Source organism: Hoplias malabaricus, chromosome 5 (assembly GCF_029633855.1).
Source record: "Hoplias malabaricus isolate fHopMal1 chromosome 5, fHopMal1.hap1, whole genome shotgun sequence".
In the NCBI taxonomy this organism is placed as follows: Eukaryota; Metazoa; Chordata; class Actinopteri; order Characiformes; family Erythrinidae; genus Hoplias; species Hoplias malabaricus.
The window spans coordinates 54,461,457-54,488,769 of NC_089804.1; the positions used below are offsets into that span (position 1 = coordinate 54,461,457).

General features: G+C 42.8%; 1 protein-coding gene across 1 annotated transcript; it reads left to right on the forward strand.

Annotated features, from left to right (window-relative positions):
- The first annotated feature begins 1,396 nt into the window (after positions 1-1,396).
- Positions 1,397-19,070, forward strand: klf15 (Kruppel like factor 15). The gene is made up of 3 exons (XM_066670857.1): positions 1,397-1,538; positions 4,028-5,275; positions 14,689-19,070. Exons 2-3 carry the CDS (start codon positions 4,107-4,109, stop codon positions 14,855-14,857), a joined length of 1,338 nt encoding a protein of 445 aa, XP_066526954.1. The 5' UTR covers positions 1,397-1,538; positions 4,028-4,106; the 3' UTR covers positions 14,858-19,070.
- Positions 19,071-27,313: the final 8,243 nt, after the last annotated feature.

The window sequence follows — 27,313 nt, forward strand, 5'->3', positions numbered from 1 at the left end:
CAGGACCCCAAGGAAATGACTTGTTTCTGAATCATGTTTCTCTACGGTTTTATGCGTATACCTGGAGCCAGAGGCCTGCTCCAACTCTGACTTAATTCATTTGACTTTGCTGAAGGCCTTGACTGATTGGGTCGGGTTCGGGAAATGGCTGTGGAAAGTTCTAGGGAATGGTTGATCTCCAGGAGTCGGGCTTGGACACTGTGGCTCCTGATGGCAAGATTTAGCGGAAACCTGCTTCGTTTAGAGCTCCCAATAATTCATAATTACACAAGCTTTTGCTGTACTTTTCACTGCACCTTTAAACACACAGAGAAACAGTGTACCTCTGTCACGTCGTGTAATAAATCACTGCTGCTGAGAATTGCAGCCTGGAATAAGTGCTGTTAATGTGAGGGAAATTAGGATTTCATCACAACGCAACCGTCCATGTGCGTTCATACACCAGTGACGTGTTTATGGAAATGCTTTCACACCAGGTAGAGGCAACAGGCACAATCTTGGCGCAGCAGGTAGCGTCGCAGTCACACAGCTCCAGGGACCTGGAGGTTGTGGGTTCGATTCCCGCTCCGGGTGACTGTCTGTGAGGAGTGTGGTGTGTTCTCCCTGTGTCTGCGTGGGTTTCCTCCGGGTGACTGTCTGTGAGGAGTTGGTGTGTTCTCCCTGTGTCCGCGTGGGTTTCCTCCGGGTGACTGTCTGTGAGGAGTGTGGTGTCTTCTCCCTGTGTCCGCGTGGGTTTCCTCCGGGTGACTGTCCGTGAGGAGTGTGGTGTGTTCTCCCTGTGTCTGCGTGGGTTTCCTCCGGGTGCTCCGTTTTCCTCCCACAGTCCAAAAACACACGTTGCTAGGTGGATTAGCGACTCAAGAGTGTCTATAGTGAAATCATTAGGGAAAGGGGGGCTCCTACTCTCCTCCTCAAGTTACATAGTGCAAATTATCCAGCACTGCTGTGTCTGATCCACTCATACCAGCATGTAGTTGCAGTCAAAAGAACTTCTATGTTCATTTTTTTTGTGTATTTTTAGTTTCTGCAGTGCTGAGCCTGGAGTAGCACACACAGACTCTCTATTCCTCTCACTGCAGCACAGTGGAGCATCACAATCATTTTGAAGCTGTTATTTAAAGGTTAAATATATCACATAGTGTTCCTTTAGTCGTTTGTCTCTGCACTTACTTTGACAGAGCCGATGGCAGGCAGCAGTCCAAACACCTTCCATTGCTGTTATTAAAAGAGAGTGAGTTACTGTCCTGAGCCCTGCCCCATATCAGGCATCTCCCAATCAATGATAGAGCAGCAGACGAGCCTTCCCCAGCCCCGCCCCTTTCCCCATTTTAACAGCGCTCATGTGACTCTGTGTAGACTGGACTACCCCCACACGCACACACGCACTCACGCACACACAGCGGAGCTGAGAGCAGCGATGAGGAGCTCCTCTCAACACCAAAGCCACGTCACTTTCCTCACCATAGTCCAGCCCAGAGAGAAGAGCGCGAGCCACACATCCGCGAGAAACAAGGACGCGCAAGATCGTGTTTAAGCAGGTGGGTCTGATCACGTGGGGGGTTTATTTATTCACGGCACAAGCCATTGATGCATTTAGACCCAATGCTGCTATTGCACTGTGTTGAATTGCCTTGGGTTTGCACTCACTATTGCATTTAGACTTGCATTGCTTTGGGCACATAGGGGCACTAAGGAGAGCTGTGCAAATGTTAGAGCACCCCCTGTTCCTCCTTTTTTGTTATGTTTGAGTTTAAACTGTTAGAATTATTATATAGAAATTATTGAATTTGTTGTAGCTTCTGTATGAATCATATTCTGCAATTAATAGCAGCTGTTTGGAGATAAGGACTTATTAACAGCACATTTAACTGGACCGAGGGGAGCCCTTACTTTAGCACAGTGTGGAAAGCTCGTGTGGTGGAGGACTGATTGAGTCATGGGACGGATCTGGCTCTACAACACAGAGCCATATGACAGCACACAGGTTTGACGCGGCTCTGGAGGTTTATTCTCGGTCGTGCAACGCCAAGGAGAAATGCCAGGGGGCGCTCACCTCAACCTGCTACATGTAGTAGATTTTACATGACACACTTCTAATGAGTTTCTGCGCTTCTGAGTTCTGCTCTAGGTGCCGTACATGTTCTTCACATACTGTGTATATATACTACACACCAATCAGCCAAAACAATACAACCACCGCCTTGTTTCTCCAGTGACCACATGAGCACTTTGTAGTCCATCAGTTCCTCTGCATTCTTTATTAGCCCCCTTTTCAAACTGTTCTTCAGTGGTCAGGACCACCTGAGACAGATGTGGTGGTGGTGGTGTGTTGGCGTGAGTGGATCAGACACAGCAGTGCGGCTGGAGTTAAACACTGTCCTCATGAGCCACTCTGTTCAAACCATCTACCTCATTGGTCCACTTTGTAGATTGTAAACTCAGAGACAGTGGCTCATCTGTTGCTGCAGTTTGTGCTGGTCGTCCTCTAGTCCTTCATCAGTGGACGCATTAAGCTGGATATTTATAGACCGTGGGGTATTCTCAGTTCAGCAGTGGCACTGAGGGGTTTAAACTCCAGGTGCACTGCTGTGTCTGATCCACTCATAACAGCACCACCACCACGTCAGTGTCACTGCAGCCTTGAGAATGGTCCACCACCCGAATCATACCTGCTTTCACCTGTGGGGGTCCTGACAACTGAGTAACACTGTGAACCAGGGGGGCAATAGATGAACTGCAGCATGCACCTGTATGGTCAGTGGGGCTGATAAAATGTAAACAAGGAGGAAATTATGAACTGTCTTTACATTGGAGGTGACAGAAGATGAAAGAAGAATGGATGAATGAGTATGTACATCATTACATCATATTTCTGCTGTCAGAAATCACATCTGGAACTAGGCCATGTGTCTACTTTCTGCGAGGGAGCTTTTAAAGGCAGTTAAAAAGTTTAGACGTCTGGTTCCATTCGCCACCACAGTAAAGCATTTCACATCAAACCACTCTGAAGGACCCTGCTGACATCTTAACCACTTAATCCTGCAGAGAAATTGAAAAATCAGTGGGAATGTCTTTCACTGTAATCACAGAGGTGATATATCAGAGATTAGACTCAAGGTCACGGCCGCTGGGACCCTCTCATATGGTGTAAACATTGGTTTTTATATATATTTGGCAGCACTTAAATGCCTCATTGAAGGCCTTGCTGTGAACATTCCCAGAGCTGAAACAATGCTCTTTTGACTGGTTTGTCATGTTGCAGATGTTGTAGATGATAAGCCACAGTGAATGCATTTTATTTAAAAGATTACATCACCGCTAAGCAACCAGCCTCTGAATTTAAATATAAAAGCAGTCAGATAATGGTTCTGGTCTTTTTGATGAAGCCCTGCACTAAATAGCTTCGTTTTATGACCCGGTTTTGGCTGTTGTCCTAGTTTCTAATTTCTCATCTGTTTTCGATCACTCTCAGCACTCAGTGACTGTTTGTGTACAGACAGATCTCTGCTATCTTTGGTTATCTTTGTCAGCTATATACCACACACACACACACACACACAGTTATTGTTGGCGCGTGCAGGTGAAGGTGTGCCTTGTGGCTAATGGATGGATTGATGGATAGAATGGTAGGTTGGATAGATAGATGTATTGATGTATTATTTTTTTGGGTAAAAACTGCTCAAATTGCTCGGTTGGACTCTGTGTTTAGGTTCTCCTTCATATTGCTTCCACATGGCAGATTGGATGGGGCAGAATTACAAGACTACGGCATGGTAGTGTGGTTATAAGGGGACAGTATATGACCATACGGTGGGGGCAATATTAACACAATAAATCAAAAATAGGAGAACAGAATTAAAAGAAAAAGGATTGATATTGACAAGGATATGTATGTTAGAATTTCTGAGTGCTGATTTAGATTATTTTTATTTGGATTAATTGCCAAGCCCTAGATTGATGTATTTGTATGTAAATGATCTGTGACATCTTTAAAACAAATTACTGACTTGATTGTTTTTTTCTCCAGAAAGATTCAAGGAGCTGATTTGTTCACTCAAGCAGCCAAGTGAGAGGTCAGTCATTTCTGGACTGGCGGTGGACGAGGAATGGTGGATCACTTGCTGGTGAATGAAGAAACCTTTCTTCCTTACCCTCGCCCTGTGACGACTCACCTCCGGCGCCCGGATATGGTGACGGACGAGGGGGTCTACCAGGTGTTGCCTTCCCCTTTTTCAGAGGACGAGCTGAGCGACTCGTCCAGCTCACGTTCCTGCTCCAGTCCCGAGTCCCAAGTGTTCAGCTCCAGCTGTAGCAGCTCCAGCTCCAGTGGCGAAAGCCAAGATGGCCTCCTGGACCTCCTTATCTCTCAGGCTAACTTAAACCAAACATCTCCCTCTATGACCACAGCTCCCACCATGGTCCCTCCAGTTCTACCAATGGGCCTGGCCTGGGAGTCTCGAAAAGACCGGGTCACCAAAGGGGAATGTTTTGAATTCCCAATATTTCCTGGAGACCTGGAGGACCATGCTGGGCTCCTCTTCCAGCCCACACTGGAGGAGATTGAGGAGTTTCTGGAAGAGAACATGGAGGTCGTAGCATTGAAGGAAAAGATTAGCGATGGGACGTTGTGTAGCACCAGTGACCAGGCTGCCTTGTCTGAAACACAGGGGCACTGCTTAGACCAAACAGTGCCTGTATTCCATGCGATGCCCGAACCTGACCCCACAAGTGCCCAGTCCTCACAGGGACCTAAAACAGATGCTCAGAATGAGGTGAAAAAAGAGGAATCCTCTGGGAAGGCATTGGCTATGGAGAACTCCGGGGTGCCGGTCATCCTGCAGATCCAGCCCATTCAGATCAAGCAAGAACCAGGTCCAAACACAGCTTCCACCACACAGCAACCCTCCTCAGACATAAAAATCGCTCAACTGCTGGTAAACATCCAGGGCCAGACATTTGCTCTGGTTCCTCAGGTGATGGCACCAGCAAGCCCTAGCGGCACATCCTCAAAATTTGTCCGTATAGCCCCTGTACCCATCGCAGCCAAGCCTGCCGAACTCGGGGAGAATGGAGCCTCGGGAGCTTCGGGGGCAGAGCTCCTAGTCGGGGGTTCGAAATTTCAGAAGAGCTCCGTGGCAGATCTCATCAAAATGCACAAGTGCACTTTTCCCGGCTGTGCCAAGATGTACACCAAGAGCAGCCACTTGAAAGCCCACCTGAGGAGGCACACGGGGGAGAAACCCTTCGCCTGCACCTGGCCGGGCTGTGTCTGGAGGTGAGTTTTTGGGGGACATATGCCATAACCTCTCATACCTGTCGTCATCAGAGTAGTGACTGAACATGCATCATATAAGAAAAACAGCTCCAGCTCTGAGAAACCTCTGCAGTCCTTTTATATCCCCTACAAGCTAGCTTTAAAACACCTCTTTTTACTTTGGTGCTCTGTTGTTTCTCACATATGGCTCAAAAATGCACATCCAAAGCTTTCAATCCATAACACACGTGAAGAGACTCGGTCATGTGCAATAAATTATATGCCCTTTTTCAGATTACATGTTTTTGTTGATTTTCTTTAATAGTAAACATACCTTATTTCTATTTTTTTTTATTAAAACTTACATAAAATATGCACTTATTTGCAGTTTGTAATTAATCTGACCAAGGGTACCAATGAAAATTTGCACTTATACACAAATATCTATGTAATTCAATCCAATATATAGTCATAATTCTTAAATAGGGCGGCACGGTGGCGCAGCAGGTAGTGTCGCAGTCACACAGCTCCAGGGGCCTGGAGGTTGTGGGTTTGATTCCCGCTCCGGGTGACTGTCTGTGAGGAGTGTGGTGTGTTCTCTCTGTGTCCGCGTGGGTTTCCTCCGGGTGACTGTCTGTGAGGAGTGTGGTGTGTTCTCTCTGTGTCTGCGTGGGTTTCCTCCGGGTGACTGTCTGTGAGGAGTGTGGTGTGTTCTCTCTGTGTCCGCGTGGGTTTTCTCCGGGTGACTGTCTGTGAGGAGTGTGGTGTGTTCTCTCTGTGTCCGCGTGGGTTTTCTCCGGGTGACTGTCTGTGAGGAGTGTGGTGTGTTCTCTCTGTGTCTGCGTGGGTTTCCTCCGGGTGACTGTCTGTGAGGAGTGTGGTGTGTTCTCCCTGTGTCTGCGTGAGTTTCCTCCGGGTGACTGTCTGTGAGGAGTGTGGTGTGTTCTCTCTGTGTCCGCGTGGGTTTCCTCCGGGTGACTGTCTGTGAGGAGTGTGGTGTGTTCTCCCTGTGTCTGCGTGAGTTTCCTCCGGGTGACTGTCTGTGAGGAGTGTGGTGTGTTCTCCCTCTTCTCTGAAGTTCTTTAGACAAAGGAGAGAACTTCAAATATTGAAAAGCACAAATCAAGAAAGAGATTGGAATCTCTTAAGTTAAGGAAATGTATACAAACTCTGGGGACCGCTAACTGCATTACTGACAAGTTAAATATACAAAAATTTTTTTTTCTTTAAACACATTGTTCCACCTTAAAAGTTGCTGAGATTCTGAATGTAAACAACCAGAGAGAACTGCATTTCCCCAAACCCTTTAAGGCAGGTATACACGTCTGCATTGACTCATTACGATTAAGTTTACACTGTAGCCTGCACAAGTGCCCTATACCGTTGTGAGCTTGTATACTTGTGTGTTGGTGTGTCTGTCGTTCTGTAATAATGCCACAAAACCACTAGGGCTGAATCACAAATATGTTCCTCCACCCTATGTAGTACACAGTGTGAGGCTGTATTACTTTTATAACCTGTATTTAAGGAGAAGGGCACTAGTTGGAACAGATCATTGTTTACATACGGTGCCAGGAAAGGAACAAGTACAATACGAGTTTTTTTTTTTTTTCCCCTTTGCCAGAATTGTCCATGTTTTTCCCTTGTTCCGCTTTTTTTTATTAATTTTAAGATGTCTAAAGACATCTCTCATTGTGAATTTTCTGCTGTTGTCAGTCTCTATATTGTGGAAAAGAGAAGTTCATATTTCTGGACTTCCTCTGTTATCTTTCCTCAGCTTGGTCCATGGTCATCTGACTGCAGACCAATCATTGCGGGCTGCTTCGATACAATGTGTACTTTCACATGAAATGTCTTCATGAAATCCAACAGGAAAGGTTTTGTTGGAGCAATGAAAGCTAGTCTTCATCTATGTCACATTATACCTAGGGCTGGACAATAATACAATATCAATATATATCACAATATAAGATATTTCAGTAACAATGATATGATTTTAATACACACCTTTAATATTTCAATATACATTATTTACAATATCAATCACTGACTGAGGGTCATTAGAGCGCACTGTCATTGCACTCCATTTTGAAGATAGTTTAGAAATATTAACATGGACAAAAACAAAGTTTGTTTGATGGCAGTGTCATGCCACTTTTTGTTCTTGGCAGTTTTCTATGGCTTATTATTTTTCATATTGATTGCGCAGCAGGTAGTGTCGCAGTCATGCAGCTCCAGGGGCCTGGAGGTTGTGGGTTTGATTCCAGCTCCAGGTGACTGTCTGTGAGGAGTGTGGTGTGTTCTCCCCGTGTCCACAAGGGGTTTCCTCCGGGTGACTGTCTGTGAGGAGTGTGGTGTGTTCTCTCTGTGTCTGTGTGGGTTTCCTCCGGGTGACTGTCTGTGAGGAGTGTGGTGTGTTCTCTCTGTGTCTGCGTGGGTTTCCTCCGGGTGACTGTCTGTGAGGAGTGTGGTGTGTTCTCTCTGTGTCTGCGTGGGTTTCCTCCAGGTGACTGTCTGTGAGGAGTGTGGTGTGTTTTCCCTGTGTCAGTGTGGGTTTCCTCCGGGTGACTGTCTGTGAGGAGTGTGGTGTGTTCTCCCTGTGTCTGCGTGGGTTTCCTCCAGGTGACTGTCTGTGAGGAGTGTGGTGTGTTTTCCCTGTGTCAGTGTGGGTTTCCTCCGGGTGACTGTCTGTGAGGAGTGTGGTGTGTTCTCTCTGTGTCTGTGTGGGTTTCCTCCGGGTGACTGTCTGTGAGGAGTGTGGTGTGTTCTCCCCGTGTCTGTGTGGGTTTCGTCCGGGTGCTCCCTCCAGGGTATATTCCCCCCTTGTGCCCAATGATTCCAGGTAGGCTCTGGACTGGATAAGGGTTACAGATAATGAATGAATGAATGCATTTTATAAATATATAAAATTAAATATATAAATATATTGTGATATAATTATACTCAACTGTGTTACATTATACACAACAAGTAATTTCCAGCAATATCATTTCAATGTAAATATATTGTCCATATTATGTAATTCCTGTTACCATACCCTGTGCTGGTTCTTATTTTTATTTATTTTATTTCTGATGCTGTGGCCCTGTAGACCCAAACACACAGGTGAACTGTCAAGGTTTGAGTGCTCAGTTAGGGGCTCCAGAGCTGATAAGTGACTGACCATTGCGAAAGCACTGAGGCAGATCACTATCTCTGTTGACCATTCATGAATGAACTTCAAGCAGGGGTCAATAAGGTGCCTTAAAGGAAAGGGCCAACGATGTGGCGAATGTCAGAGAAAGTCACAGGGGGAGCTCTTCAGTGTCAGGGTCAGTGGTTTACATTAAGGTGCAATCCTAATATTTTGAGAATATGACTGATTGGATGGAAAAGTCTTTTGGATGAGGATTCTGTTCAAAGGCACATCATTTGAAATGGAAGCTATATGCAGTTTGCCCTTTGAATTTGGTCTCGTTTTGCGTTATCTGTGTTGTTTGGAGATTAGATAAAGCCTTTGAAGACATGTCAGACTTTGCCCTGGCTGCCACTTTTATTTGCCTTCCGTTTATACAGTGCCTTACACAGCTCTTGCAAGGCCCAACTTGCAAAGCCGAATTCTCATAAGGAGGTCTGCTGGGATAACGTGTCTGTGTGTCAACGTCTAATTGTGGCTTGGCTGAATACGGTTGTTCTGCGTGATTGGGCTGTTTGGTTACTGTTAATGAGATTTTTTTTAAAGCTGAGAATGATGTTAATGACCAGATTACTTCATGAATGGTATGTTGGAGACACACAGATTGCTAAACCAAACATGGCGGACACGCTTAATTTACCCAAATTATTAGACTGTCAAATCTCAGCCATAATTCTCTGACGCCTGTCCTAACTTTGAGTTCTAGAGCTCGGGATCTAAGTCCCTCACTAAGTCAACAGGGTCATCAATGATCCACTCTTTACCCGACAGCTCTTAAGTCAAGCCACACTTTCCCAGGGCCATGGTGCCAATCCACGTAGCCTCTGTTACACAGTTATTATTCGAGAACGAACTATATCCCTGCAATGCCCCAAAGAAGGCCTCTGATGCCGTGTGATAAGCTTGGCACTGTGCTTATCGCGGCAGCTGACTGGCCTCACTACTCAGCAGTAGTTGCGTTTTCTGCCAGCGCTTGGCCTTTGGCAGGTCCTGTCTATCTGAGGACATTTGGACGCAGGAACTGTGAATTCAAATCCAACTGTAGTTTGATGAAATTCTCTTATCAGTCTGAACTGGAGTCTAGTCTGACAAAATCTTTCTGTACCCAGATGTAATCTAAAGAAATATTACTCAGTCTGACGGTACACTGACACAATTCTGTTCCAAAGGGCTCCCAGTGATCTAAAGTTGGCCCTATCATCAGGAGACCACTGGTTCGATCCCTGGTAATGCCTCAGCTGACCAGGGCCATTGTCCTTGCTCTCTCACTGAGTAGGTGTAATGCCCCCTTCCCTTCCCTCATCAAATGAGATGGTGGCAGCAAGAGTGGATGAGGGAATCTGGAGATTTCTTGCTTAGTCTTGTGATGTTACATTAGGGGCAGTGCGATAACAGGAGGTGGTTGACATCATGTGTCATAGAGGAAGCATGTTCCTGTCCTCATCCTCCCTGTGTTGGTGGCATCATGTGTGATATGTGAGGTATATCAGCCACGATTTGGAAGATGACCAATGACTGTGTGAGTTCTGGCAAAATACAACAAGGAAAAACCTTCCAAAATTTCCTAAAAAGGAAATTCATCATGAACTTTTCACAAAATGTGAAGGACAGCTGATGTGTTCAGATGATGTAGTAAACTGAAAATCCACAAAAATGTAGATGGGTAAAATGGAGAGCAAATATAATCTGATACTTAAGTGTTGTCTGTGGGGAAACACAGTTCTCTCTGCTTTGTTTACGTTTCAAAGCTGTGTTTTAAGGTGGAATGCTATGTTTGAGAAGAAAAACAACTGTTGTTTGCACGTGACTGAAGTTTAAATCGTCTACATTCGAGTTGTTAAGTTTTATAGCTCTTTCGGTAATGCAGTTAACCCTCTCCCGAGTTTGGAAACATTCCACCTTAAGTGATTAGAAACAGCAAAAACTGAAGTCAATATTACCCACCCATGGAGCAGGAATAGAGCAACAGCATTCGCCTTTACTCTTCCACGAGCAGTTCCCGAACCTGGCCACATTGGAAAAGATTTCAGGCTCTTTTAGGAACTGGCGTCAAAGACAGAGAGGAGAGAATGGCTCGCTCTCCAGCGACTCTGCATTTTCACAAGCGTGTTTAGCATTCCTTTGGTATTCCTCAAGGAAAAGAATCCTTTAATTAACAGACTTGCCACCGACATGGTTGCAGCCTTTTCACGTAGTAAATGTTGACAGGTTCATTTTCAGTGTATCGACCTGCATCAGAAATGCCAGAGTTGTTAAGTACATAGTCATACGTGTTTGTACATGCAGCTTTATTCTAGCTTTAATCTTCACTGGACTCATATACGCTCGCAAAAAGAGGGAACCTGTAGAGCAAGTCATTGGTGAGTGGTTTGCAGTGGCACAGACCTGCATAGAAGCATGTCAGGTGCAGAAATGGACGGAAAATATTCCCTTGAGTGCGGTGTGCAGAGTTTACAATACAAACACATAGTCGTGCAGGGCATTTCCGTAATGACATGAGTCTCCTGTGTTAAAACACTGATTCTAACAGTAGAGGGGACGTATCCCACTTCTGCTCCCACATGCTTTTTTTCTCAGAGACCAGCCATGGCCTCCAGAGCTGAAGTGCCCTTGAGCAAGGCACCTAGGCACTTTGCAGGTGCTGCGGGTATCTGCCCACTGCTTTGGGTGTGTGTGGTTACTGTCTCAAACCACTAGAGTGTGTGTGTGTGTGTGTGAACAGAGGTCACATTTCATTATACTCTTATACAATGATCACACAAGACGAATGGTGCTCGAATGGTGCTCTCTCCCTCTAGAGAATGTGGTTCCACTGCTATTTAGCACAGTGCCGGGGGCTTCATACCCTTCTATCCAGCACTTGACATTGGGCATGTTGACCTTAGACTCATATGCAGCTGCTCCGGGGACATATAGAGGGTCTTTGGTTAAATTATGTTACGTTTGATGACTGATGGACTACAGGAAATGATCCAAGTCACTTGCACAAGACTCTTTACCCTGTAATGTATTTCGGCTGGGGTTATTTGCGTCATTACATTTTTATGTTTACACCCCGCAGTGAGTTTCCTCTCCACACAGGCGTGCCCTCTATGCCTTCAGCTACAGAACCACTCCCGCCTCAGCTTGTTAGGAAGAAGATAGAGAGAGAGGGGAAAGGTGGAGAGAGGGAGGAGAGGAGAGGAGTTTTTATAACCTTACAAGTACTTTACATATGTTCCCAGTTTATTTGCAGCAGATAAAAGGCATGAGACCTAAAGTGAAATGTGGAAAGAGGTGGTGAGAAAGTTTGTCATTAATTCACATTCCAGTTTTTAATGCAAACTCACACACAGCCTTAAAAACATGGGTCAAAGGGAAGCTACACTCTTAGCAAACAGGGTTCTATGTAGCAATGAAATAGGGTTCTTTGACTCATACTAATAGTGGAACATTTATATTAAGTGTACATTTTTGTGCAGTGTATAACTGTAATTGAAAATTCAAACCTTCCCCCGGCAACTGTTGTGCAGTCATTTTCTTAAAAAAAACTAAATGAAGTATTAATACACTATGTTCATGATCTGTAACATCAAAATCACCATCTTTAATTCTCAGAACTCATACATTTGGATACAGTATTATCCCCAAATACAGAACAAATTCGATGTACATGCTTTTGCAGTGCTTTTTCCTGTTGGAACTCGATAACGAATTCAGTGAGAAATAAATATTTTGCTGGCCATTTTTCATCCATTCATTCATTCATTATCTGTAACCCTTATCCAGTTCAGGGTCGCGGTGGGTCCAGAGCCTACCTGGAATCATTGGGCGCAAGGTGGGAATACACCCTGGAGGGGGCGCCAGTCCTTCACAGGGCAACACACACACTCACACATTCACTCACACACTCACACCTACGGACACTTTTGAGTCGCCAATCCACCTACCAATGTGTGTTTTTGGACTGTGGGAGGAAACCGGAGCACCCGGAGGAAACCCACGCAGACACAGGGAGAACACACCAACTCCTCACAGACAGTCACTCGGAGGAAACCCACGCAGACACAGAGAGAACACACCACACTCCTCACAGACAGTCACCCGGAGGAAACCCACGCAGACACAGGGAGAACACACCACACTCCTCACAGACAGTCACCCGGAGGAAACCCACGCAGACACAGGGAGAACACAACACACTCCTCAGACAGTCACCCGGAGGAAACCCACGCAGACACAGGGAGAACACAACACACTCCTCAGACAGTCACCCAGAGGAAACCCACGCAGACACAGGGAGAACACACCAACTCCTCACAGACAGTCACTCGGAGGAAACCCACGCAGACACAGAGAGAACACAACAACTCCTCATAGACAGTCACATAGAGAAAACCCACGCGGACACAGGGAGAACACACCACACTCCTCACAGACAGTCACCCAGAGGAAACCCACACAGACACAGGGAGAACACACCACACTCCTCACAGACAGTCACCCGGAGCGGGAATCGAACCCACAACCTGCTGCGCCACCGTGCCGCCTGCTGGCCATTTTTAAACTACTTATTTTTTGGTTAAGTTTTATTGATTTTTGAAAAAATTTTATTCAAATTCATTTTTTTTATTGTTTTTTAATAAATAGATAATAAATAAAACATTCACAAATCTTACAACTTGTTAAACGCCACCACTGGATTTTACTGAACTGCTACTAACACACAGCCACTGAATATCAACACACTTGCAGGAGAATGCTAACTACCGATTTGTATATTAAACCTTCGCCTTTACTAACGAATGCTTAAAGAACCATTTAGACTGCAGTGTGGTGTCCCTAACTGGTGTGGGAACTTGGACTTGATATTTTATTGAAACCGAACTGGACATATGCTTAATAAACATTAATTGGTCTCTATAAATCACATTAATAATCATAAACTGTTAAAAAGCCACAGACAAAACAATGGGTAGATAAAGGTATTAAATGATACCAATGTACCAAATATTAAATACACTATTGTTGTTGCCCATCTCATGGTACAACTTGACATTTAACTCAGTTAAAACTAATAATCATGGTTTATTATGTTTATTATAATGTCATGACCTGTAATTACCTTCTGTCAAAAACAGTAACTTTAAAGAAACAAACCTGTTTTAAGTGTTCAGTGCTAGTTCATCTGAACCATTATATGGGGTTATGTTTAAACTGGCCCTCTCAGACGTTCAGTCACATGTCCGTGAGTTGGAAAGGGCCATGTGCTAAAGGGTCATTCATCATGGCCTTAAGGCCAGAATATCGCTGGTGGTCAGTCATTGCCTGAGAAAGTGAGGCTCTGACAGGTGTCAGTGTAACTGCATGTGCTGTGTGTCAAGGAACTGTGTGTCAGGTCCACTTTGAGTGGCTGACAGACACTGCCAGACAGCATTCCTCACACCCCAGCTGTTTAAAGGCTCAGTATTTCTAACTTTCTCTGCACTATTTCAGTTCTTCTTTTCTCATTGCTGCACTGTAAAATTGCATTATAAACCAAAATGGCATCCCGGACAGTTCTGAAGACCCTGTGACCTTGATTTAATCTTAGTGTAGGGCCATGTAACAACAGTTCTGATTCACCATTCACAAAACATTATTGGCTTGGGTTTATGCGTAATCTGGAGCCAGAAACTATTCCCATGGGTTTGCCATTTCTGTGTGTCTTCTATATATATATTGACTTATGGAATACAAGCTCAAATGCAGAGCACAAGCCCCAATTTCCAACTGATTGACCTCTAAACTGAAGACAAAATAGGATTTGCAATGGAAAAAAAACAAATCCAACGTTGAAATCTGATCAGTGCACAGCTACATTTCTTTCATTTAACCTTTAAATATATGTGCTTCCAATTCGAAGAATGAGTAAGTGAAACTTATCTCAGTGCACTAATGAAAATGTTTTTAAAAAATAACATGCTACTCTTTGAAAAGATTCCTAGCACTGATTTAAACTTCAGTATCGTCACTGTCCAAAGAAAAACATGTACCTACATTTATATCAGTTTTCAGTTCACAACATTTCAACACAGCTGCTGTCGTTCTTGACGAATGGACTAATAGAAATGCTCCAGAATTATAATTTCCTCTCCATACCCCACCCCACACACTCACACCGAATTATGCAAATTTATATTGAAATTAAATGGATTTGAGACAGTCCAAAAGAAAATGAATCGAGAGAGTACATGCTGAATTATTTGTGTGTGTGTGTGTGTGTGTGTGGTCCTGGCAGGTTCTCGCGGTCGGATGAGCTATCGCGCCACAGACGTTCTCACTCTGGAGTGAAGCCATACCAGTGTCCTGTCTGTGAGAAGAAATTCGCCCGCAGTGATCACCTGTCCAAACACATCAAAGTCCATCGCTTTCCACGAAGCAGCAGGACAGCTCGCTCTTCATACTGACCCTGTATAACACCAGCCCCCACCTCAACATCAGGGCATGCATGGGTAAAACAAGAGAGAGAGAGAGAAGAAATATGAGTGACCACGTAAGAAAGGAAAGGAGAACACATCATTTAAAGGAAGAAAACTGGTGATTTAGTGGTCAAACGCTTCAAGAGAGAAATTCTCGGTTGTGGTACTGTGATAATTTATTGGACAAAGCAGCAAGGAAAGGAGGAGAGCAAACGAAACTGTTACTTGACACAACATCTTCAAACGATGTCCTAAGTTTCTTGTAGATTGTATTTTTCTAGGGGGTTCCAGATAGTTTTCTACTCACGTTTTATGAACAATTGTTGCATTATGTTTTATGCAGAGTATTTTTTCTACTTGTGTGAGGTACGGACTGTTGTTGATGTCTCTGCCTATCTCTAAAAGCATCAGCATTCCTCATCTATTATTATTAACCATTATTACCATTATCCTAATGCCTCTTTTGCCAAGACAGGTCTCGTTGTGTAGTTCTACAAAACCAAAAATGAAAACGATGGGTACGTTGGAACTACTGATCATAGTCAGGACTGTGTCGTTTATAAGCTATCAGCAAACATGGAGCTAATTCACTTACCTTTTGTTGCTTGTAAAACTGTGATAAGCTTCACCTCTCTGATCAAACGGGTTCAGAACATTCATTGTAGTCAGACCATGAAGTTAAAAAGAGATGTTTTCTAAATGTCTGCATATGGCAATAGGTAAGATACCAACAGGTATGTTCCAGAGTGGTTTTATATGGATTGTTCTTAGTGCGGGTGATGGGAACTAGACGTTTAAAGTTGGTTTGAACTGTTTGAGAGGTACACGCTGGGTGTTGCCTGCCAAAATAGTACATAAGAGAAACTTACATTCTCAGATATATCACTGTCTTACCATAATACATTTTACATGTAACAAGAACTAGTTTCAAAACACCACTGTTTAAAAGAAATATGAAAGGCTAACTAGATGCTAATGCTAACAGTCTTGCTCCAGCTTGTTAAATGTGAGTGAGTTTGTTTGTGTGTTTGAGAGGTACATGCTGGGTGTTGCCTGCCAAAATAGTACATAAGAAAAACTTATATTCTCAGATATACCATAATACATTTTACATGTAACAAGAACACTGCTCCAGGTACGTTTCAAAACACCACTGTTTAAAGGAAATATGAAAGGCTAACTCGATGCTAATGCTAACAGGCTCTAGCTTGTTAAATGTGAGTGAGTGAGTTTGTTTGTGTGTTTGAGAGAGAATGTGTTACAAGCTGCTACAATTTTTTTCCTTCTAAAAGCAAAGTAAAGTTGTAAATAGAATTTGAATTTTTAAAAAATTGGACATATTTCTGTTATATTTCCACGCTGACCTTCAGTTCCCACCTCCGTCACTATAAAGAAACCTGAATCTGTGAGGTTCTCTAAAATGAACAAATGCAAATGAAATCACTCTGAAAGATTGTGTTTACATCTCAACTGTTGAATTATGGAGATATTTGGAAACATCTGTGTTCAAATGCAGCAAAAGTTAAACACGCACAGTGATCATTGTCCTTTGGCTAATATGTGAATCAGCTGGCCTTCTGATCAGTATTGAAGAAGTTCTATTACTAACAATATTTCACAAACATTGTTTATTTTCTCTTCTTTCCTCCTTTATTGTTTCTTTCTTTTGAAAACAAAGCTATTCAAGTATCAAACAAATGTGACATATTTGTTGAGCCTTTATGTCGGGGACATTGTTTTTGGGGCCAAGGTATATGTTCAAGGTATGAGGCACTTATGGTTGTAAAATGTTTGCAAACATTACAACAGGACTGAGGCTGATTGTGAATGAATGTATGATCAGTGTATGTCAATTACATTATCCTTTCTTTATGGAAGGTCTATGCATTTTGTCCATTGAGTTATAACCATCAGAGCGGCCTTGCACTTGAAAATTTTCACTGTCCATGGGACGGTAACACCTGTATCCACCTAATCCGACAGGACACTTCTTCTTTGACGTGGACATTTTAAATCTCGTGCCATAACGTGTCAGTAATGTGGCAAATCTGGACTACAAAAACTGGAAAAACAAGGTGCTACCCTGTCCAACCTCAGCCATAACCTGCTCCATATCTCCATGAGGAGTGGTTCTCCTGGAAAAGCTCCTGGGAATCAAAGCCTGGACACACCTGGACATTCTCAATGGGAATTCCCCTCATGGTCACAGCTGGACTAACAGCATTGATACGCTGACCATATCTCCATAAGAGGAATGTGTGAAATGGCCAGTGAATGCTGCTGACTTGAGTGTTGTTTTGAGCAAATCCATGTTTTATGCAGCATTACATTGGCAGCTTGAATTTTGAGGAGGATTTCACAGCTGGATTTGGAACTGGAGCCAAAATAAAGTTCCAAACTTTACCAAAAAAGAAAAAAGCCTGAAATAGAGAGAGAGACACCTCAAAACCACATTTAATTCTATTAAGAGTTCAGATGGTAACTGGTATATTTTGCACTAGAGGTATTATTTGCTTACAACTAAATGAAGCCAACTGCCCCAGGAATAGGAGACCAATTTGCCTATGTTTCTGTGCTTTTACTTTCTTCTTTGTTGTTGTTGTTTCTGGCAGATGTATACCAAAATATGACTTTTAAAATATAAAATATAGATTCTTAATGTGGTATTAGTTTCTCAAAATAACGACTTTTCCCTAAATTATACATCACTCTGCTGAAATAATTTCTGATTTAGGCAACCATCTCAAAATGATTTATTGTTTCAAAATATGGCATTATTCACTATCAGATGTTTCACTAATTCTACACACAAGTGTTTCAGATTTTAAGATGAAATACCAAGTTAATGCATTTCTTATGTCATGAAATTTTAATGCATTATGTGAACATTGTTAAAGATTCCTTCAAAGAAATCAAAACTTTGAGGAAATAACTGGTGGAATACTGCTGCCTGAACCTGAGAACAAGGAAAGAGATTTTTTTTTCTCCTCTACCTGGCAGGAATGGGTTTCTGTGACAGATTGTGATACTGCCTGTCAAAAGTGTAAATATTTGTGATGTGACCTTGGGATTAATGCCAACATCAATGAATTTTACTGCCTTGTCAGCACTCAAAACTTTCCTTTGTGTCAAAGGAGTTTTATAGGTGGTCCTATTATTAGTTTGAAAGACAAATGTCAAATCATTATTTCGGCTGAATCTGCTCTTTGTAGCAAGAAAGAACACTAAACTCACATAAGACTCTATAAAAAAATATAACCAAAACTGTAGCAGCTTTTTAATGCTAATTATTCTTAAGCAGCTAAATTGTGTTACTTTATAGTTGTAAATCAATTCAAATCTTTAGGAGGGACAAGCTGTCCCAAAACTTTTCACAGGCAGTATATATATACAGCAAAGTGTTCCAGTTTCTTGCTAAGTATTGCTAGTTTGCTAAGTATTGCTAGTGTATTGCTAGTTCGAGAGAGCCTCAGAAACTGTAACCAGTGATAACAAACCGATAATGCTGCTAATATGCTAAAACACACAAGAATCAATAGTATTTTACTGAAGCTGATATGGACAAAGCCTTTTGCAATGGTCACTCAGACAACACAGGAGGGTCAAAAAGATCTTGTACATGCTGATTTGTGAATTAAGTGCTAATAGAGATAAGAAACTGTATGCTAGCAAATTAGCAAGCATTCTGAATGCCTCGTAGTGTGGTTGCTGTTAGCTTAGTACAGGCCAAATACAGATATTTTTTTTATGAAATAGAATTCCCATAACTGTGTTAATCACAAGCATGCTAACTATGCTAATCAGGGTTTATAGAGACATACAGCCCATATAATGGTGGGTAATTAAGGCAGAAATGTTAAATATCTCTCCAGAACACAAGAAATATTGCATTCTTCAGGTTTCTCACAGTTAGTACCTCCTCATCCATCTTTCCTGTGTCAGATAGATGACAAACCAAGGTACTGAATTATAGATATGCATTCCTTTCCAAACCGTTGTGATAATACTTTTGTTAATGGCCGCCAATGAATGTATGTAAATGGAGTTTCCTCAAAAAAAAAAATGAAAGGGTCAGATTTGACCCTGTAAATTTCCCCAGTACAATGTAAACATAATGTACATAAAAGCAATTCAATATGTATATTATATATAAATATATTTTTCTTGTTCTTCATGAGATGCATTTACAAATAAAATATAAAAGGACTTTAATGAGGTTTGAAAAGCAGCTCTTTATTTCAGCATAAGACACGGAGGTAAAGTTTAATCCAGGTAAATTTCAATAACTCACTAACAAAGCCTAAATTTGGTTCAATTTTACCTTATATTCCAAGTTAATACATAAGAAAAGACACAGTGTCTCATTTGTTTGTTGCTCTGATTCAACATAATAAATCAGCCTGGTCTTGAAATCTATTCCCTTTAAAAATATAGTTTGTCCGTGTATATGAGGGACACTTTTTGACACCTACCCAGCGTGAAAAATCACCCCAAACCTAATCCTAAGCTCCAAAATGTCAGAAGCAGCAGGACTTTCTGTTCCCAGCAGAGCTAAAATAAGCTTCTACTCACACGAGTTTACATTGCTTTCTTTAAATGGTACACAGAAAAACAAATACTACATTTTCAGTGCATTTACACATTTATGTGTGTATCTGGAGACTACCAACCCACAAACCATGAAACAACTACAAAAACAAAGGACAAAAGTCAGTTTTTATGTGTTTCCAAATTCAGTAAACATGGAATAAAAACTTCCTTTGTCCGGTGTGGGCACATTAGAATAATACACACCCCTTTTCTGTGTTTATCTAGTCACAGTGCCAGACCCAGGTTTATGTCAGCAAAGGAGGGGTTAAAGAGTGAAGAAATGAGGGAACAGTCCGTAACTGGCAAAAACACGTGGAGGACAACAGAGCTAAAATGGAGCTTTGTTGTGCCTTGCCTCTTGTAGCTTTGCTCTGTGTATAAGAGTGTCTACCTGCTGCGCCACCGTGCCGCCCACTTGGGCTTTTGTTGTCTTAATTCTTGTTGGGAAAAATCTGTACCCCTTTGAAACAGATTTTCAGGGGCACACTCCAAATGAAGTGCGATAGCTTCCTTGTGAATAACCTGCAAGATGGTGTTGCAAGCGACCAAACAAATCTACACGTCAGTATTTATGCCGTGAAAAGCTATGATAATTATATTATCGTAATTGAATGTAGGTTTGATGCATTATGTCACTTTGCTTCACAGCAAGCAAATACCATTGATTGTAGTTTACCAATGTCTTGGCATTTCCAGTTCCATCTTGAATTCTGAAGCAATTATCCCTTGTAGCTACCCACAGCATTTAAGGTGGAACTAGAAATTTCAAACAAATAGCCACCAAATAAGCAGCTGAATTCAGTTTGATATTGCAGAGACTACGTAGTGGGTGATAATTTATGATTGTCTAACACTTTTGAAGGGATATGATGCCCTAAATTTAACTATGTTTACCTAGGGTGACCAGACGTCCTCTTTTACCCGGACATGTCCTCTTTTTTAGACTTAAAAAAATGTCCGGGCGGAATTTCACAAACGTCCGGCATTTTGTTTTTCTAGAGCTTACATAGAACTTCGAGAAGCTTCGTTCACAAACTAGTCCCGCCCTCCCCTACTCCGATTGGTTCGCTTGAGTGAGAAGGGGGCGTGGTGAAGTAGCCTAAAATCTTCTGATTGGACGGTCTGACTGTAGAGCTACCGTTATTGGTCGATAACCTTCTCTGTAAACATTTAATTGGTCAGTCTGCACGTCAGTAGTCCTTGTTTACGTCAGGCAAAGCTCACGTACCTACCCTCATCTCGAGCAGCTATGCCGAAACATAAATGTAAGTTCTCAGATGAATTAAAAAAGAAACTCCCATGTTTTGTGTAGGAAATAAAGGTGTAAAGGACCTAAAAGCACACATAGGTTCAGCTAAGCATACAACGAGGGGCAAGAGCTCATCACCCCCCCTGGAGGCGTGTGCTCTTTTTCAGAATCTCAGATGGTAGTTTAAGTCCTTACAGCACTTCTCTGATATCACTGCAAACTGACAGCAGCTAAAGTGCTGCCTTTTTGTGTTCTGATGACGTATCAGGCTGTGGAAGGGTAATATTTTAACCACTACACCTTGCAACTCAGGTCCAAGGGGCAAGAAAACTCTTGAAAACAAGGAATAATAATAATAAGCACTTAACAAATGAGATCGCAGGTTAACAAACGGAGAAAATCCAGTGCATTCAACAATAAAGAAACCTTGTGCAACTTTCATACAGTGAGAGAAACTCTGTTTAACAAAACTTACTTTCCACTCAGGAGCCAAAACCGAATGAGCGAATCTCTGAGTGAATCAGATTAAGGCTGAATCTCAACTGGTTCCCTACTCCCTATATTGTCTACGTGATATGGCTTGAACAATGCTTCAAATGTGTCCTCTAGAGTAAAACAGGCTCAGAATTGCTGAGTCATGGTGTGTTAGGAAAGAGGTGGAGTAAGTGAGAGACACACTGCAGGGTGCTGCGGCCAACTGTGTTGATTTACGCAGCTTTTGATCACAAGCACATGTGCTAGCCATGGAGATGAGAGTGTGAGGGCGAGTAGATGAGGATACCCTCGCTGTTAATGACCATCTGCTGGACAGTCTGGCAGCAGGACTGCCTCTTACACCCTCCAGGCCCTTCCGAAAACAGGCCTCAGCTAATCAGCTAGCTTCACCTAATCACTTAATGTTAATCTGAACTATAGATCATAAACTCGTAATTATAGGACTGAAAGACATTTGGAATACCTCTGAGGTATACTTCAGATTACAACTTTGAACAGGAGGCCTCTTCAACAACTTTGGGGTTGTCACACTTGCTAGGAGAGATTGCTCTAATTTGAAGAGCCAAAGTCAGTCAAACTTTTAGCAGCTAATATTTAAAATGTAGATACTACCAAGTGGAATACTTTCAGAATTTTCAGAATAGTTTAAAGAAGTTAAAAGTTGTGTGGAAATGCTGTTTTCTGGTTTGTTTACGTTCAGAAGCTCAATGTCTTTTAAGGTGAAATGGTTTGTTAGTGGGTGGCACAGTGGTGCAGCAGGTAGGTGTCGCAGTCACACAGCTCCAGGGACCTGGAGGTTGTGAGTTTGATTCCCGCTCCGGGTGACTGTCTGTGTGGTGTGTTCTCCCTGTGTCCGTGTGGGTTTCCTCCGGGTGACTGTCTGTGAGGAGTTGGTGTGTTCTCTCTGTGTCCGTGTGGGTTTCCTCCGGGTGACTGTCTGTGAGGAGTTGGTGTGTTCTCTCTGTGTCCGTGTGGGTTTCCTCCGGGTGACTGTCTGTGAGGAGTTGGTGTGTTCTCTCTGTGTCCGTGTGGGTTTCCTCCGGGTGCGCCGGTTTCCTCCCACAGTCCAAAAACCCATGTTGGTAGGTGGATTGGCGACTCAAAAGTGTCCGTAGGTGTGAGTGTGTAAGTGAATGTGTGACTGTGTGTGTTGCCCTGTGAAGGACTGGCGCCCCCTCCAGAGTGTATTCCCGCCTTGCACCCAATGATTCCAGGTAGGCTCTGGACCTCCCGCGACCCTAAATTGGATAAGCGGTTACAGATAATGGATGGATGGATGGATGAATGGTTTGTTAGAGAGGGAAAAATGACTTATTTGTAGATGGCTGTAAGTTTTTAGTTCACTGTTTGAATTCGTATAGAAGCTCATTTGTTACTTGCCTTGTTTAATATTTGGCGGTTTTTATCTGTGTTAACTTTAGTGCAGTTGGTGCTCTCCTGGATTTAGAACCAGTTCCATCTACAGCAAAAATAAGTCAGTATTACCCACATATGGAGCAGGAATAGAGCAAAACCCCCTTCTCAGTTCATGCTTTTCAACGTTTGCAGTTGAAATTCCACCAAAATGCCATTTTCTGCCATGAGCAAAGAGAGAGAGGAAGCCTAGCATACTGAATCAAGCCACTTTTTTTTCTACCCATTTATCGAGGGCTTCGTAAACACATTAGACCCATTTTGAGTGTAAACTCACTGAAGAGCAGCACATAGTGGGGAAACATACTCAGAATTTTATAAAAATGAATTTTTTGATTAATATCATGAACATTGCCTTTAAGGTTAGGTATAGGGTTATGGTCAGGGGCAGGGTAAAGGCAGAATATTCAAGCTGGGTATGCATCAGAAATCTGTGTTTACCCCTCAAACTGTGAACTATATATTTTTAGAGACTTTATGAATGTGAACTATATTTCATTGGTATTGTATGAACCATGGGAAAAGACATATAGTAAAATACATAAGAATTTAAGTAAAGACAAGGCTGAAAGCATGATGATACTACCTGCGCTGGGCAGTAAAGCCTAGTTTGCCATAGGTAACATTGTTAACCACTTCACTATACAGAGTTATTCTCTTTTAAGAGTGTAACTAATCAAGTTTGTAAGTATGTGAACATAAGATATCGGTGGGCTAGAGTTGGAACCAAACTAATCTACCGGGACGTACTTTTGAGTGTCCTACTCTAGGTATGATATCTGTGATATGTGAGGTTAAGTGGTGGGCTTGGAGACTGATTCCATGGCATGAGTGTTTAGACCAGGTCACTACTGAGAAGGCTGTGTGTGGTTCTGTGGAGTTTGCTCTGCTGGTCCTGGCACTCGGCGTGACTGAGTGCCAGAAAGTTGTCCGGTTTATTTTTGGCAGATGGGTCATTGTTGCCCAGAGGGGTTGTAGGAGCATTTGGTGTGAGGTTACTTCTGGTCATTTACATGCTTATGGTAATATGAGAAAGTGTTCCTTTCACATTAAAACGTATTATTTGGGTTAAGGGCCTTCAGTATTATGACCACTGTAAACGCCTATATCATGACAAAAATATCAACTTGTTTATGTTAAACTTGGCTATGATTCCTAGTTATTGTCCCATTGTGAGGTGCATACTCATCAATATGAGATTCTTATGATAATTAAACATTATTAAGAGTTAATAAATAACTATATTTTGTCAAGTGTCAAAAACAGGCTTCAAACAATCTGGAAAGTTAGGTTCAAACCACCAACGCTTGTGTTGATCAAACGCCTGCTGGGAACAGCTCTGAACACAAAGGAGCATTTGTGAACCATGAGCCTTTGTTTTTTCAGCAACTTTCAAAGGGACAGATGACAGATTGCTGTGTGAAAAGAATAGAAGGGTAATGATGATCAGATCTTGAAAACCTTGTGTTATTCTGGAGTAATTGGCTACTGTCCAGATGATCACACAAATCGTTGGTTAAGGAATGTTGCATATTAGGACTTTAATAACACGAATAAGCGTGTAATACGCACTGGCACATGTTTGTGTTAGCCAAAGCAGTATATGGGAAATAACCAGAGAGTGAGTGACTAGCATAAGTGCTAGCTATCATTAGAAAGTGTAGAGTGACAGTTGAAGAGGGGAGGAGGTAACCCTTGGCACTGAGTTTTGCCAAAGTATTCTGCTAAAGCTTACCACTGTGTGTGTATTTATGTGTGTGTGTGTATTTGTGTGTGTGTTTCCACCATCTGCATGGTCATTAGACACAGAGTGTGCAACATTGCACAACATGGTATCACTAGTACTTATTAATATACACAATTCATAGTATTATGACAAGTGTAATATGTTATTATGTACAAATAGCTTTCAAGGTCTTCATGACCCATAGAGTGTTTGGCTTCACATTTCAGAAGGACATTAGAAGTGATTAGATTTTCCTGTGGCTAATTTAAACCATTAAATCAGCTTAATGTCAATGACTGAATTGATCAAGAAATATGACAGTTTTCATGCATTGCCGTCTGAGGGTTGGAAAGTCATATATATACAGTATATGCAAAAGTAGTGTCTATATATATTGCATTGAGGAAAGTTGCATCTTGCATTGAGTTGGTACTGTTGAGCCTTGATGGATACACCTTTCCTACTAATTATTTTCATCTGTTTATAGTGAAAGGTTTCAAAACAGTTTAACTTGAATATTATATCATTCAAGTTGCCAGCTGAAACCGGAGCACCCGGAGGAAACTCACGAAGACACAGGGAGAACACACCACACTCCTCACAGACAGTCACCCGGAGGAAACCCACGCAGACACAGGGAGAACACACCACACTCCTCACAGACAGTCATCCAGAGGAAACCCACGCAGACACAGGGAGAACACACCACACTCCTCACAGACAGTCACCCGGAGGAAACTCACGAAGACACAGGGAGAACACACCACACTCCTCACAGACAGTCATCCAGAGGAAACCCACGCAGACACAGGGAGAACACACCACACTCCTCACAGACAGTCACCCGGAGGAAACTCACGAAGACACAGGGAGAACACACCACACTCCTCACAGACAGTCACCCGGAGGAAACCCACACAGACACAGGGAGAACACACCACACTCCTCACAGACAGTCACCCGGAGGAAACCCACACAGACACAGGGAGAACACACCACACTCCTCAGACAGTCACCTGGAGGAAACCCACGCAGACACAGGGAGAACACACCACACTCCTCACAGACAGTCACCCGGAGGAAACCCACGCAGACACAGGGAGAACACACCACACTCCTCAGACAGTCACCCGGAGGAAACCCACACAGACACAGAGAGAACACACCACACTCCTCACAGACAGTCACCCAGAGGAAACCCACGCAGACACAGGGACAACACACCACACTCCTCACAGACAGTCACCCGGAGGAAACCCACGCAGACACAGAGAGAACACACCACACTCCTCACAGACAGTCACCCGGAGGAAACCCACGCAGACACAGGGAGAACACACCACACTCCTCACAGACAGTCACCCGGAGGAAACCCACGCAGACACAGGGAGAACACACCACACTCCTCAGACAGTCACCCGGAGGAAACCCACACAGACACAGAGAGAACACACCACACTCCTCACAGACAGTCACCCAGAGGAAACCCACGCAGACACAGGGACAACACACCACACTCCTCACAGACAGTCACCCGGAGGAAACCCACGCAGACACAGAGAGAACACACCACACTCCTCACAGACAGTCACCCGGAGGAAACCCACGCAGACACAGGGAGAACACACCACACTCCTCACAGACAGTCACCCGGAGGAAACCCACGCAGACACAGGGAGAACACACCACACTCCTCACAGACAGTCACCCGGAGGAAACCCACGCAGACACAGGGAGAACACACCACACTCCTCACAGACAGTCACCCAGAGGAAACCCACGCAGACACAGGGAGAACACACCACACTCCTCACAGACAGTCACCTGGAGGAAACCCACACCCGGAGCAGGACTTGAACCCACCTTGAACCTACCTGCTGCACCATCGTGCCGCCCTGTAGCATATTCAACAATAGTTGTAGATATTAAAGTTGTGTGAATTTCATATGCCCAGTTTAAACTCCAGGACTTATATTATTTTATTATATAAAGTTCTGTAATGGAATATTACGTCTCCTCCTGGTGAAGAGAATGGTATGTACCTTTAGAGAACACAACTGGACTCTTAAACCATTGTTCTACCTTTAAAGGAACATTTACACTGTTTGTACTTTTAGTGACAAAAATGTACATCTACTGTACCCTTTTTTCTGAGTGAGCCTGCTGTATATATTCAAAATTAATCAACTATACAACAACAACAGCAATATAATGACATACAGGGCATTTTAAATTTATAAATCGAATCAAAATTTATCGATACACAATATTTATTTATTTATTTTACACAAATGGCTCTTATATCCAATTATAGAAGGCCACTGACTCCAAAAGCTACAGACATCCCAGTAAACAAGGAACGTCCCTGGACGTTCAAAATAGGTCTAAACATAGTCTGTCCGTCAAGGACATATTTTAAACATCAATGGACGTCCAAAATCCATCTTAATAAGTTAGTTAAGTGGTGACCAATCGATAACGTCAGTGGACGTCCAAAATGCGTTTTATGAAAGTAATTTATTTCTGGACCAATTAATAACGTCAATGGACGTCCAAAATACGTCTAATAGTCGTCTTATCAGTGTGTGTGTTTGGACGTCTTTTCAACTTTCATTTTCAACCTTAAGAGAACGTTGATTAGACGGCAGTCATTACGTTATTTCAACGTTGAATCAACGGCTAAATGTTTACTGGGATCTCAGTACCACGTTAAAATCACAGATCTGTTAACCGCATAAATAAATAAAAACCACTCTGTGTAAACCTACTGTGGCACAAACATGGCTTTAGAGGGATATACAGTAGCTTCCTCGTGACAGCAGCAGATGTATACAGTAGGTTCTAATGCTTGAAGAACCAGTTACTTGAACTTTTCCTCTGCTTGTAAAGTTTGCCCTGAGGAACTTTGGTGGTGCCAAGTATTCCATCAATTAACACTCAAAGCATGCACAGCACCATCTTTCTGTTGTTG

What these genes read in the sequence shown, in the direction of transcription:
- klf15 (XM_066670857.1), top strand. Translation starts at nt 4,107, where the DNA reads ATGGTGGATCACTTGCTGGTGAATGAAGAAACCTTTCTTCCTTACCCT. An exon ending in TGGCCGGGCTGTGTCTGGAG is followed by an intron (nt 5,276 to 14,688) that starts GTGAGTTTTTGG and finishes TGGTCCTGGCAG; the next exon opens with GTTCTCGCGGTCGGATGAGC.